General features: G+C 44.6%; 1 protein-coding gene across 1 annotated transcript in view; it reads left to right on the top strand.

The window, feature by feature from the left end:
- The window catches only part of LOC119401468 (small subunit processome component 20 homolog), a 113,071-nt gene that overhangs the window by 10,512 nt on the left and 88,195 nt on the right, over positions 1-14,364 (top strand). The window contains exons 12-24 of the mRNA XM_037668299.2: positions 94-171; positions 599-765; positions 3,018-3,119; positions 4,083-4,289; positions 5,887-6,043; positions 8,568-8,645; positions 8,930-9,091; positions 10,300-10,450; positions 11,073-11,298; positions 11,984-12,235; positions 12,329-12,419; positions 13,781-13,866; positions 13,983-14,111. Coding sequence (XP_037524227.1) covers positions 94-171; positions 599-765; positions 3,018-3,119; positions 4,083-4,289; positions 5,887-6,043; positions 8,568-8,645; positions 8,930-9,091; positions 10,300-10,450; positions 11,073-11,298; positions 11,984-12,235; positions 12,329-12,419; positions 13,781-13,866; positions 13,983-14,111 — 1,886 coding nt within the window. The remainder of the gene's footprint in view (positions 1-93; positions 172-598; positions 766-3,017; positions 3,120-4,082; positions 4,290-5,886; positions 6,044-8,567; positions 8,646-8,929; positions 9,092-10,299; positions 10,451-11,072; positions 11,299-11,983; positions 12,236-12,328; positions 12,420-13,780; positions 13,867-13,982; positions 14,112-14,364) is intronic.

Here is a 14,364-nt window from a genome sequence, read left to right as displayed (position 1 = left end):
TGACTTCCATACAAGTTGCTGTGATCCATGTATGTAATGTATGTGTGTTCAACGTCTGTGAAGGTGACTTACCCTTTGCTGAAATGTCCACAGGTCTACTCTGGGTCATTCTCGGCAGGAACCGTGATCGACTTCACGAATCAAGTTGTCGAATGTTCGGCTTTTGAAAAGGTATTCACGGGGCACGAATTGGACTAGTTTGGCTGTACTTCATTGTGACGTGATGTCATTGTGACAGCATGACAGTGATGCCCAAATGTCACAACAAACATCACAATGAATGCCCAAAAGAGATGCTGTCTTTTTTGGGTGTTCATTGTGATGTTCATTGTGGCACATTGTAAACACTCAAAAGAGATGCTGTCTCTTTTGTATGTTCATTGTAACGTTAGTTGTGACACTTGGGAATCATTGTAAATACCCAAATGAGATGCTGTCGCTTTTGGGTGTTAAGTGTAATGTTAGTTGTGACATTTGGTAATCATTGTAAAGCTGTCACAATGATGTCACATCACAATGAAGGAAGTACGGCCATCTTTTGGGTGTTCTCTTTTTCACGAAGAAAGTAAGGGAGATGCCATGTTGTCTTCTCTTTCAGGATGTGCTATGTCACGTGGTTCGGCACTGCTCGAGTTTCGATGACAGGACTCATGCGCTATCTCTTTTGGCCGAGGTGGTTCTTCGGAGGAGGCCCATGCCCGCCACTGCCGATGAGCTGTTACGATCCTGGAGGCCCCTGCCTCTCTGCACCTCGGATGACACGAGGCAAGGTTTTTGTGGCTTGCAGCTCTGTTTCTTTCCAGAGAGCTGGTAAAGATGAAACTTCATTATTGGGCGAACTTGTGCACAAAAAAAAAGGAAAGACTCGAAGCACGGCGACAGTCGCTATACAATGATAATGGCGAGCATGGACATTGGTCGACGATGATCTGATTGTCAGTGGAGCGTGTCGTCTTTTCTACACGAATGATAGAGAATTCCAGCTCTCGCTCAACCTTGCGTTAGCTCCAGAATCAACTTGGCTACTCATGTCGTGCGCGCACTCTTATCTGAATAGTCTCAAACAGTCGAGAACTTTCCTAAACATAGTGGTGAAACCTGCACCGAGTGGTGGTAACTGCTTTTGTGAGTGAAACGCAATCACATCAAAATAAAGAAATAAGCGCACGTGGTAATAGCATTGAACCTTGATATACAGTCAAGTTTATGTGCAAGAGTCCCGCTTACGTCTAGCTTTTGCCTAATACAAACAGTGTCTTGACATTCAAAGTGTTTTCCAAGAAGTTTGCATCGGGAAAACCTGCCTGTAACAACTGGTACTCTCGTCAGTTTTGTTGCAGTGAGCAGAGGCCTTGTTGTTACTATCAACAGCTCAAAACATCATATATTCAGCATCATTTGTGGCATATGAGGTCCCGCTTTTCTCTTAGGTTAGGTTAGGTTAAGAGAGAGCATAATGCCATGGTGACACTTAGTGCTGCAGCAACGATCGGATTGGACAGCGGTGCAGTTTTAGCTTGTGCTCAAATGTGATCTGTATATTATTCTTCAGTAAAATTTTTTGTTGGAGAGAAAATGTCTGTGTTAAAGTCAAGTGAATGCAGTAAATATTGACGCATTTCTTCGTGATACCTATCAGCATGCAACCAATGTACTATCTTGTAATAGATATTTGTGACAAATGGATTTTACATGTTCTGACATCACTAGTATAAAGTACGACTTCGCAGTTGAATGTCATTGAAAGTTAATGTACCGTAAAATTCTGAGAAAGCGCCCCTACCCGAGCAGACGCCCCCCTCCCTTTTTCGGGAGATTTGAACAATGCACACTCTTCTCTCCTCCCGCCATTTTCACTGTTTCATTCACTATTTTTATTCGCCCGACAAGTGCGGATAAACAGTGAATGCATGCACATTCAATAAAGCATTTCATTAGAAGCAGGCTGTGCATTCTTTATTCCTAGCGGCTATTTCGCCGCTATCTTGAATTTTGATACGTGATCGAGCAAGCGGCCCCCCTCCAAATCTTCTCGGATTATCCATCACCGTAGGGGGGTGCTTGCTTGGGATTTTACGGCATATATATACGGGGGCGTATATTAATTAGCAAATTGGCGCGCAAGAACACTGGTTCAAGCCTGTGAGATAATTGGCATGGCAGTGGTGGTGAATTTGATTAGTGCTCTTTTGTGCCTGCAGTCTTGGCAGAAAATTGAAAAAAATCGGGTGGAGAAGGGTTTCAGCGTTGGAAATTTTAGATGGCATTTTATGTCTACTCTGTGGGCTGCTTCATGGCGGGGCCAAATTAGGCATCCAAATTATAGGGCATGTCCAAAAAATTGGGCATCGTTGACTGTATACCAAATTTTCTGTTGAAGCAAAAGTATTTTCTCGTACTATGGAGCTTCATTACAAGCTTTGAGTGTAACTCAGTTGTGGCCAATCGTATACAGTGGAAGCTCGGTGCATTTTCACGGGAACTGGAAAATAAAATGTGTTATGCAAAAATCATATTAACCAAAGAGGGTAAAAAAAAGGAGGAAAATGTGAATACTCTGTCAGCAACTCACTTTTATTGAGCAACTTTGAAGTAGCTTGTCAGTTTGCGCTGCACTTTCTTCTTTTCATCATTGGACGCAGCGGTCGCGTCTGGCAGCGATCTGTCGCCGCAAAACCGCCGTTGCTGTGGCCTCAGCGACTACACCGTGCAGATAGTGGCTTGTTGGAATGTGGTTTGAGCTAGTATTCCTAAGAATAAACGTAGGATTTCTAGACATATCGGTCAAGATCCACCTTCGTGGTTGTATTATCCAATTCATGGGCAAAAATGTGATCGTATTGGACGCATGAAAATGTACTTATTTCCAAGGGACGTTGGCCGGAAATAAAAATGATTAGGCCAAAAAATGTCTTACGCAGAATCGTATCACCGAAATTCCACTGTGAGTGATTGTACAAGAACATCTCTTGGACTGTGATGTTTGACCTAAGTTTGCCACATCGTGAACTTTGCAGGGAACACGTGGCATCGCTTGCAGAGGCTGTTCTCGAAGCCTTGACCAAGGACCTGACTGACCCTCTGCTTTGGGCTGGTCTGGTCTGCTTGCCACACCTAAGGTGCGATAGCAATCACTGTTTTAATGCATTACCATTACGTGTGTGTTCATGTGTTTGTGTGTGTAACAGTATGGCAGCTTAGCAAAACAAACAAATTGCACAGAAAGAATGTAGGTCACCACAGCTGCCACAAGACTGGCCTCCTGGCCTGCTGCATTTACTTGACAGTTCCCTTTAGGACCATTTTCTTTAGCAAGATTCACTGCAAACTTTTTCGCACTCGCTGGTTGCGTAGTACAGCTTAGCCTTCGTGTGAATGTCCGTTCAGTTCTCAGATGAAAGGGCGAATCACTATGCTGCTATGTTGTAGGGGCTCGTTATGTGGTATAATTTGTGAGGGGTTCTCAGGGCTGTGTCACCATTGCTATTGTTTTGGAGGGCAAACTCTCAAGATGGTGTGTCAGACAAGAATGAAGTTGTATGCACCACAAAAACGTTATTGAGGGGATGACAGTACTTTATGTAAAAGCATGTGAGCAAATGAATTGACAGTAAGACCTCATTATAAAAAAAGTTGCATCTCCTACGAAAATGGCTTCGTGATATCCGAAAATTTGTTATAAGCGTATACTCGTAGCACTGTATTAATGGTAACGCATTTCCTCATTTGCATCATTCTAAATGATAGTTCGCCATACAGTCAAACCTGGATATATAGAGTATGAAGGGGTCGCAAAAAAGTTCTACATCTAAATAATTTGATATATAAAATATTTTGTCTTGAAAATACTTGAAGGGAATTTTACAGCTGTTCGATATATGTGCACACGTCGTTATATGTGAGTTGCGATTTCCCGCACTGTTGTTTGTTTGTTGCTGCACGAATGTAGAAAAAGTAATTAAAAAAGTCGTTTATTTTTTTTTGTATCTGTATCTGTATTTTGTTATAGTATTGAGGCTTGACTGTATTTGGAGGACTCGCAAAGTTTTCTGATGAATTTCTATTTTCTTTTTCCTTTTTAGTGATTGGGGTGACATCGCTGAGATGCAGAAAGCTGTGGACAAAACCGTTCAGGAACTCAGAGATCGTCTGCAGCAGGAAACGCTGTCTGCGTCGTCTGCTGCACGCCTCTCGTTTGTTTTTCTTCACGCCCTGGCCACCGCTGCCTTGTGCAAGTTCGAAGGTGCTCTGAGCAACATCACCTGTGACGTCTTGGTGAAGATTCTCAGGTACATAGATGATGTTTTTAGTAGAGCTGTGCGAATAGCAAAATTTTGGGTGCGAAGCGAATTCGAATAATAAAGATTGAGTGCGAATCGAATCCAATAATTTCGAATAATTTTCGAATATTTCTCAAACATTTTTCGAATAATTCGAAGTGAAATTACAGAAAAAGTTGCAGAGAATCCCTAAGTATGTTCTTGTGAGATAGCAACATGAAAGTGTTTCTTTTCGCTAGGTTGATGAAGCGCTGGTGGGGTCATATTTCATAGTTGTCTTTTTAATCAAGAGTGAGGCAATGTAGAGGCCGAATTGTATCTATGTACATGATTTGGTGCAACCAAAGTGTTGCCGACAACACTTTACACGTGATAGGCAGAGATGCCATTTCCTCAGCCTCTCCTCCTCTTTCAACTGCTGTGGAAGGCCAACTGATGTGGTGGACAAGGGTGTGCTCCCTTCAAGTCCGGAGTGCCAAATCTGCCTTGTAGACGTCGATATATAAGAACATCTGAAATTTTGGATGCTAAAAAACTTCGGCGTCCGATTTTTCGGACTTCCTGCCCAAATTTCAGGTCCAAAACAGCATTAATTGAGCCCCCAACTCTGCCACATCTTTCATCTCCATATTGGAACCAGCGTTTTCTTGAGTTAATACATTTGCGACCGTAGCGGAGCTTGAAAGGCAGCTTTGCCGCAATACAGGGGTGTGATGAGGTGAAGCATATTGAAAATCTAGGGACGACTTCCAAACGGACGTTGACCGTCTCTTGGCTAAGTTCGACCGCAACGGAGCTTGAAAGGCAGCTTTGCCGCAATACGGGAGTGTAATGAGGCGAAGCAAATTGAAAATCTACGGACCACTTCTAATGGGACTTTGTTTCTTGGCTAAGTTTGACCGCAACGGAGCTTGAAAGGCAGCTTTGCCGCAATACGAAAATGTGATGAGATGAAGCATATTGAAAATCTGAAGCGGTCACTTTCAACCGGACGTTGACTGCATTTGTCTTTGGGAAGTTCGAATAGTTCGAATAGTGAAATTTCAGTGCGAATCGAATCGAATAGCAAGCACTATTCGAAAAATATTCGAAATTTCGAATATTCGCACACCCCTAGTTTTTAGCATTGGAAACAGTCTTCCAATACTACTATGTAGTAAACTGCCCTTGATGTTTGGTCTAGGTTGTCCTTATTAAGGCATTAGATGCCTCGTCAAGCATGAAAAGGGACCATCGGTGTCAGTGCCAGCACGAGTGATGCGAAAAATTATCATCATTTGACGACTTCATAGGTTGCCAAAACTTGTGACTTCATCATGACAGCATCACATGACGTCGTTGCTTGGTCAAAGGTGGGCAGATCCCGGTGGCATGCAAAACCACGTGAGATGCAGAAAGCTGTTGGGGGGATCAATAGAATTGATTGGGAAGAAAAAGAAGGTGGATTTTGCCTTGGAGTCTTCTTGAACGAATGCATAAGGGACTGTAGTGTTTGTTTGGGTTCACAGACATGGACATTACGATTTTCTGCACTTATTCTGTACAAATGTCGAAAAAGAAAAAAAAACAATCCTTTATTCTTTTTTTTTTCTTCGTTGCTAAACAGGCAGTTGCCAGAAAATGTTTGCCTGCTGAAAGCAGCGGACATCTTCTTGGTCCATGCAGCCAGCCAGGAGCAAACTATGCGGCAACAACAGCAGGAAGAGCTGCTGAGGTCCTTCTACAGCATCCTTGAACGGAACCTGGCTTCACCTCATGGCATTGTATGTCTATGCACTTTTTTTCTCTCGTGTTTTTGTTTGTGTGTATTCTTATGTGCAGTGTGCCTGTGTTCAGTTTCTTTGGCTAAATCTAATGGCAGAACCATCCTTCCTCTAGTTCTATACAGTAGAACCCCGCTGATACGTTTTTCACGGGACTGTAAAAAAAAAATGTAGGAGCCGGGAAACGCAAGAGCCGAGAAACGCGAAAAATTGAGAAATAAGAGTAGTGGTGAACTGCACATAGTTTTATTTTAATTCTTTCGCTTGAAAAAATCATGCAGCGTTGCCTGGCGCATCTTCTCACGCCCGACAAGCACAAGGCGTTTTTCAAGCACCTGTAGTGCCATGTGGCTCTCGCCATCGTCACTGGTGCGCACATATCTTCGCAATAAATCCAGTGCCGCTACGGCCGATGAGAACGTTGGCTCCGGTATCCGCTCCACCTCCTCCTCAACTTCCTCGTCACTGGCGCACAGATCGGCGCACTCAGCCACGATGTCGTCGACGGATAACATCGCGGAGGTGACAACAGCGTCGTCAACAGAAGCGTAGTCACTGTACGCGATTCCACTGGCACCAACAGTCTCCATGGTTGGATCGACCGTTTGAAACGGTCGATCCAACCGTTAGATGCACAAAAACCGTCGATACCGAGCTTGTCGGAGATCTCGAGTGCCTTCTCTCGCAGGATGGTACCGTCGAAGTTAACTCCTGCGGCCCTGGCTTGTTTGAACCATTCGAAAACGGCCTTGTCAAGCTGCACGTGCTCCGAACTCCGGGCTTGCTTGCACTTGACGTCGAAGGTTCGGGCATTTTCTTCAATTTCGATCCGTTTTGCAACGATGGAGTTCAAGGTGGAAGGCGTCAGTCCTAACTCCTTCGCTATGCACACCTTCTTCCGCGTCGGGTTCTCTTTCACAGTGCGGAGAATGTTCAACTTCTCTTGCAGCGAAAGTGATTTCCGCTTTCTTGATGTCATCCTGTTTGAAGACTATTTGGAGCGTTGGAAGTGTAAAGGCACTATGCTGCACGCTCGTATAACCTGCGCAACGACCGACACGAAACAAAGGCAATGCGAGAAGACCGCAGCAAGCACGGGTAGCACGGGCACACATGGGCGATGGTGATGGCGATCGGGCTATACCCTTTGAATCGGGCCGCCTGCGCGACCCGGTGGCGATAAGTTTAAGCCAGCGTGACATCCCAAGAAAACAAAAATAGGTCTCGGAGACCTTACTTTTACAGATGCCAAAACCAATTTTAGGGCCCCAACGCGTCATAGACACAATCTTTCTTAGAGTGCAAATACGGATCTCAAAGGTCATGCTTTTGCTGGCATGAACCGAAAATACGTCATAGGTGTTGTCCCCGGCACTTTGGGCGGCCAATCCCATTGTCAAGCCGCCAAGCCAAGCTACATGAAAGACAACATGGCCGCTCGGGCCGGCGCGTCGTGGCACTTCGCAACGTATGATGCGGGAACGGTCCCACAGTTGCGACGCAGCAGCGGGGTTCCCAATGCATTGGATCCTATGGGAGCTGTGCCGGGACCGGCCGAAAACGACTTAACAGCCAGGAAAACGCAGCACACGGGAACGCAACAGCGGGGTTCTACTGTACTGCATGTTTCAAAGTGCCTGTGTGCTTTGCGATCACACTCATGGGATCAATCTGGTTGGTTTCTTAGAGCTTGCAGTGGAGTAAAAGAACCCGGTTAGCTGTGTGTGTGGTGGCTCCGTGTGCAGAGATCAACTGAGCATTGAACGTCATGCTTCACTTTGTATGGCGCATTGGCAGAAGATCTTAGAAGCTGGAGCCGAGCTCAAATGCTTAGTCCCTGAGCACTCGGGGGAACTGAAGAAAAGTACAGCTTGGTTTAACAAAACACGTTGGGGGGCTAGTTAGTGACGCATAGTTTTATTCGTGAAAGTTATCCAGCACTAAATCTGCGACAAACATACAGGAAGACCTAACAGGACAGGTGCTGCACTCAAACTCTTGCTCCTCTCTACAGGTTGGAGTAAAGCGCCCGTCCTGTTATGTCTTTCTGTGTGTTTGTCGCAAAATTTAGCACTGGATAACTTTCATGAAGCACAGCTTGAGTGAAGGATAACCTTTATAATTGCCTGCAGCTCCCTTGATACGAGCGGCTTTGCTTAAATTACAGCGTGCATTACTTAGGTACTCCAGCTGTAGCGTAACCACTTACCGTATTTACTCGAATCTAAGCCGATGTTTTTTTCGCAAAAATGATATGCGAAAGTGGGGGGAGTCGGCTTAGATTCAAGTACAATGATTAAGTTGTTTTTTTTTTCTGGCCTTGTGAATTTTGGGGGGTCGGCTTAGAATCGGGGCCGCCCTAGATTCGAGTAAATACAGTACATAAGTAAACGTTGTAGTTTTGGGGACCCTTCAAAACAAGCAATTTGTTTGCTGTGCTGGTGTGTTTCACTCATTTTCTTCTCAATTGTGAACACTTGAAACCCTGAGCAAGCTGACCGTGAGGCTTTCTGTCTTTCTTCAGGTGAGACTTCTGACGTTGCGGGTGTTGACTGCGTTTAGGCCCGAGACCGCTCCAGAATCCCTCGACAAGGACGAAAAGGCAAGTACTGCTTTTACGAGATTTCACATTGCTTCTTGAAGGATTGCTTATGTGACATTTTTAATTTGTTTATCTTTTTGTGGTACCTAGATGAATATCTAAACACTCTTACCGTGATGTTGCTGATATCTCGGGATCCTGTCAAACGCATTTAAATTAATGCGCATATTGTGAAAAAGACAGTGTTATACTATATTTTCAAAACACATTTTAAACTGACTTTACGAACGCCGTTCGTACGTGTCCGTGAGAATGAAACTTTACACAAATTGTAACGTTTCCAGCTGGGAGAGTTTGCCTCAGCCTGTCACGTCTTCAACACCTGCCTCAACGCGGAGGCCGTGCCCCTGACGGTGCAGGACTACCGCAGGAGGCTCAAGCTGCTTCAGGCACTGAGCTCCGAGCAGCTCGCGGCAGCCGGTGTTTCCTTGGGTGCTTACTCGATGGTGAGTGCTGTCGATGTGGTTTGCATTTTCAAGTGAAGTTTGTTATGACTCTGAAATTTTGGTGGCGGTGTTGTACGCGAAAAACCCCGGTGCCGGCGAGCGTACAGAAATGCGGCCCTCGAAGGTCCCGTGGGCGTTTGTATTCGCCGTTTTCCACTAATTGATGCTCTCTCAATCGTGGGCCTGTCGGCGATAAGCCGTGTCTGATGTGGCCATCTGATATTTTATCGAAGTGACTTGTCATTTCACGTTGCCACCTTTCATTGTTGCCTGGATATGAATGCATGACTGTCGTTGCCTGTAGCAACTGAAGTATTGCGCTGCTAAGTACGTGGATGAAGGTCCAATTCTCAGCATGGAGGAGGGAAGAAGTTAGGAGGGAGCATTGCGCAATGCGATAGAATGAAAGAAAAGTGGTATGTGAGGCACACAGACGCCAAGCAAGCTATTGGGCAAGGGCTTACTTACCTTACGTTGTGAATTTGCGTGAGAGACATTAGTACATCAGTATGGAAAGTTTGATGAAGAGGTGGGTGTAAGTATGACAGGCTTCAGAGAGGTGCTTCTGAAATGCCTGTAACATCGCTGTGGCTGCGTTATGTGAAAGAACCCTTGCGACTGTATGTAACCTGCAAAAATTGAGTTAATATAGTTGAAACATTGGTTAAAACAATGCACCTTGTACGTTTCTGCGAAGAAACATCACCACAAAAGGACGCTCACGATTTCGTTCGATTAATTTTGCCAATATACAATACAGTAGACACTCAGTAAACGGAAATCTGTTAAACGAAACTGGTGCTTAAATGGAACAACTTTCTATAATACGATTGGTTTCATACTTGACTTCTGCACCCCTGTTCACCTCTCAGTAAACGGAACTCCTGTTAAACGGAACAGATTTTCCTGGTCCCTTCAGGTTCCATTTTACGAGAGTCTACTGTATTACTTTCACAAGATTTTGTGTAAGCTGGCATTCTTGCCTACTAGAAAGAATGTCCCATGTATGTAATGTGCTTTGTCACGCTTCCTTGTTTTCCTTACAGTTTTCCATGCTAAAAGTCCCTCCTTTCTGTAAAAAAAATTGTTATTGGATGTTACATTTTCTCGGATCATACATTATTTTTCTGTCATTCCCTAAGAAATGTAACAAACAAGGTTCTATTGTAGTTACAGTTTAGGTAAATGGTGCACCCTCTGTTTTTCAGGCTCCTGTCCACTACTTGCTGGGCACCCTTCTCATAAACTTCCAACTGCTCTGGCAACCGTGCCAGGAAATTCTCTCCAGTCACGCCAGTGCCGACGGCCCTTTCTGGAGCACTTTTGTGCAGCACCTGACCACTGTTTACGACACGATAGGTCAGTTGCAGCTTCGAACTCTCAGCATTGATTTGATTTGGCTCGGTTTGTGGCATGTTAATGATGACTTGTACAGTCAAATCTCATTATAGCGAACCTCAGATTAAGGTTTTTTTCAGATATATTTCGAAAATCTCCTTCTGAATGTCCATTAGTTTGATGCAAAAATATTGTGCTAATACAAATTTCAGAATACTGATTGTTTCAGAATAACATATAGAATTTTATCGCCCATGTGTCTCAACAACACTTCAAAATAATGAATTGCAAGCTTAAAAAATTACTTGCAACGGTGTAAACCAATGCAAAGAATCTGTATCTAACGCCAGCGTTTTGAAGTGCATAATAAAGATGTGCACGTTGAAGTGTTCATCTCGCAGCAGTTGAGCTGCACCCACCACCACGCAAAGATCACAGTCTTCTTCATATAAACGTGCACTTGGTCTGGAATACTTTGTATTTAGTTCTTTTTGCACTAATGCGTTTGCAGATGTAAGGTAGGCAACTCCTTTAGTTGCATTTACGGATTGATATCCTTCTATCTTACATACTAAAGTTATGCTGCAATATTTTTTAGCTTGCAGAGTAATCGGTTGCCTTCAAATTGTTTTTGCTCTTGCAGAGACTTCTCTCCCTGCAACGCCCGAAGACCAAGATGGCGTGGACGGCGTGGCCAATGAGGGACTCGCTGGCGTCTTTGGTGAAGCGCTGGAGGCAGCCACAAAGTTGGAAGACAAGCCGGACTATGTCAACCATCGCCACTTGCTCTGGAAAGCAGCCGAGCAGTTTGCCGGAGTTGCAGAGAGACGCAGCAAGGATGTCGTGGTCTTCTTTTACAGATTTCTGGAGTGAGTGGCTTCGTGTGTCTCCCGTGTTTTGTGCCAGTTTTGCTTGTTTCGCTTTGGGTACACCACAAACAGTTTGCCTGTTAAATTTTGCATGTGGCCCAAGATTGACGTCTGCAGCTAGTATAAATTGTCTCGGTAGGTTGTGGGTTCAACACTAATGGTGATGTTCATTAGACAGTTTTAGAATAACATTTATCGCATTTTGTGCGGTAAATGCGAGCATTTTTGCAGGCCTCTTCCTTCAACACCTTGTCTTTATGTTTGCGTTTCCTCTAGTGCCTCGTGCCAAACACGTAGTAGCCAACAGAATCCATTACTCACCATACTGTTATTTTTCTTACCTATATGTCTTGTTAGGCCTATGGATGTTGTAATGGCAGAACGATGTAAAAAATTGTGCATGCTATGCCCTTATAACTAATGCTTCAGTTGAGCTTAAAGATTTCAGCACTTACTGGCAATGAATGATAGAGCATAGCAATCACGAGAATTCGGGATGAAGCAGGAGCCATAGTTGCCATCATATTTGATAGCGCTATTTGCTTGTTTGGTGCAAACGTTACAATATTATTGCCAAATAGTACACACCAACACGGCAGCAGTTTAGAGATGCTTGATCAGCTTCTGTGTTTCCTTGAGCGATCTCGGAAATCTCACTGCCCCATTGTACATCTGACTCTTGCAGAAAAGAGTTCTGGCCAAACATGCAGATGGCACCGCATCATGACATACGGAAACCGGAAGACACTCCCATTTTGCCCACCGAAGGTGCGGAGGCTAAGCCAGAGAATCCCGAAGAGGAGAGCGTCATCGTCGTGGGTGTGGACGAACCACAGGGAGATGTGGAAGACGAGGAGGAGAATGCGGATGACGAAGAGGAGGTACCGAACGACGATGTCCAGCATGTACCCATGCGAGCAAGGCTGAAGCTTGTGAGGTAATTTGCCTGTGGAGTACATTGGCATCTGTGATTGTTTGAAATTGTTCAGTGCAAAGTTGGATGAATAAACTCTTCTTTTGCCGATTCCAGGAGCCTGTGTGACCACCTAAGGCTTTTTTCCAAGTTCTCCAACCCACGAGCAGTTTCGAAGCATGAACGCCTCTACGAGACTTTCCTTGATGTAAGTCCATTTCAAGGTTTAGCACTAGACGTCTTGTTACTCTAATTAGCAAGTTGAAGGTCATACCTGAAGTGTAACTACACTCAAACCTCATTATAACAAAGTTGTATCTGACACAAAAATAAGTTCGTTATATCCAAAAATTCATTATAAACGTATATTTGTAACACTGTATCTATGACAAGACCATTCTTCATTTACTTCGTTATAACCGATGATTCGTTATATCCGTGTTCGTTATATCGAGGTTTTAGTGTAGAGTATCTGAGTAACTGAAGTATAACTGGGGAATAACTGGAATAATGCTTAGAAGAAGGAGTCACTAAAGCAGTACAGTAGAACCCCGCTGATACGTTTTTGAAGGGACCGTAGGAAATAAACGTAAGAGACGGGAAATGTAACAGCCGAAAAACAGGAAAAACGGCAAAATATTTAGTGGTACAGAATTTTATTTCAATTCTTACGAGCAGCACGAAAATTGGCGCGCTCAGCCGCGATCTAGTCGATGGATAGAAACGCGGAGCTTAGGACGGCCTCATCCACAGAAATGTAATCAACGTATGTGATTTTTTTAACACCAACAGCTGTAGGCATGAAAGAACTGAGCACACGCAATCACGACCGGCGCGGCGAGTCCGACCGCGAACCGCACGCACGACCGTGCGAGCTCCAACCAGCTCGAACTCCTCCCGCTCTCCGACAAATAACGATGATGATGAGTCTACGCCAACGCGATGGCAGAAGTGAATGCCAATCTCGAAGGCCTTGCTTTCGCAAGCAATTACGTCATACACGCCATGTTTGTGCAATACAAATCTCAAAGGCTATGCTTTTGTCAATAGTAAATGCCAATCTCGAAGGCCTTGCTTTCGCGAGCAGTTACGTCATAGATGCCATCTTTGCAATTTGAATCTTGAAGGCCATGCTTTTGTTTGCATCAATTGAAAGATTCTGTTGCTTGCGCCTCTCATGCGGCTAATATTACGGTCAAACGAGGCCAAGCTGCGTGAAAATGCACCATGGCGGCTCTCTTTGGTAGTCACTCGGTCGGCTCCGAGCGCACTTCGCGATGTATCATACGGGAACGGGCCGACAGTTACGACGTATCCTATGGGAGCTATGCCGGGACCGGCGGAAAACGACGTAACAGCCGGGAAAACGCAGCAGTGAGGAACGTAACAGCGGGGTTCTACTGTATTTGGGCATTGATCAACTGCTGGGCAAAAATGTAGTTGAAGTATTTCATTTTGAGCGGTGGTGGAATGCCTAGTGGTTCATTACTACATCTTAGTGATACTGAAAGTTCAGCTTGCGTGATCCTCAAGTGAGTGAAATTTTCAATGCCCTTCTCCTCTCAACAGCTGCTGACATTTAGGGATCCAGAAGTCCAGAAACTTGCATTTGCCTGTATCCTCGCCTACAGCCAAAAGTTCCTGACTCCCTACAGGTTAGCATCTTCTTTCTTTGTGAGGCTCTAACGTGGCTGACGGTTGGTGCTTGGGTGATATGCAAAGGTGGTAAAAAATAAACCAGGTTCATTAATTTTTCTTTGTTTTGATACAGGGAGAACTTTGAAAGGCTTCTGGACGAGGCCAGCTTTCGTTCAGAAGTTGTTCTCTTCAACGTTGATGATGGCGGAGAAGGAGCAGTACGGGCGGAGCACCGAGCCGACGTCATTCCAATCCTGATGAGGTGAGGGTTGGGCCACACTTTTGTTTAAAGTCACATTTTCATTGCTGCTTTTAAATTGGAATGTGTCGTCATTGTGTAGAAACAAGGACATCTGTGGAAGACGTGTCGATCGCATGGCACTGCACAGAGATTCACTATCTTGCTTTTTATTCCCTCATGTGTATGTTTAGATTGAGAGCAGGCATCAACACAGTGTGTCTGCACTCTTGGGAGATTTTGTGACAGTGGGCTCCGGAAACAAGGCAAACTGCCC

This window comes from Rhipicephalus sanguineus, chromosome 8 (assembly GCF_013339695.2).
Source record: "Rhipicephalus sanguineus isolate Rsan-2018 chromosome 8, BIME_Rsan_1.4, whole genome shotgun sequence".
Classification (NCBI taxonomy): Eukaryota; Metazoa; Arthropoda; class Arachnida; order Ixodida; family Ixodidae; genus Rhipicephalus; species Rhipicephalus sanguineus.
This window is presented reverse-complemented; position numbering and strand designations above follow the sequence as displayed.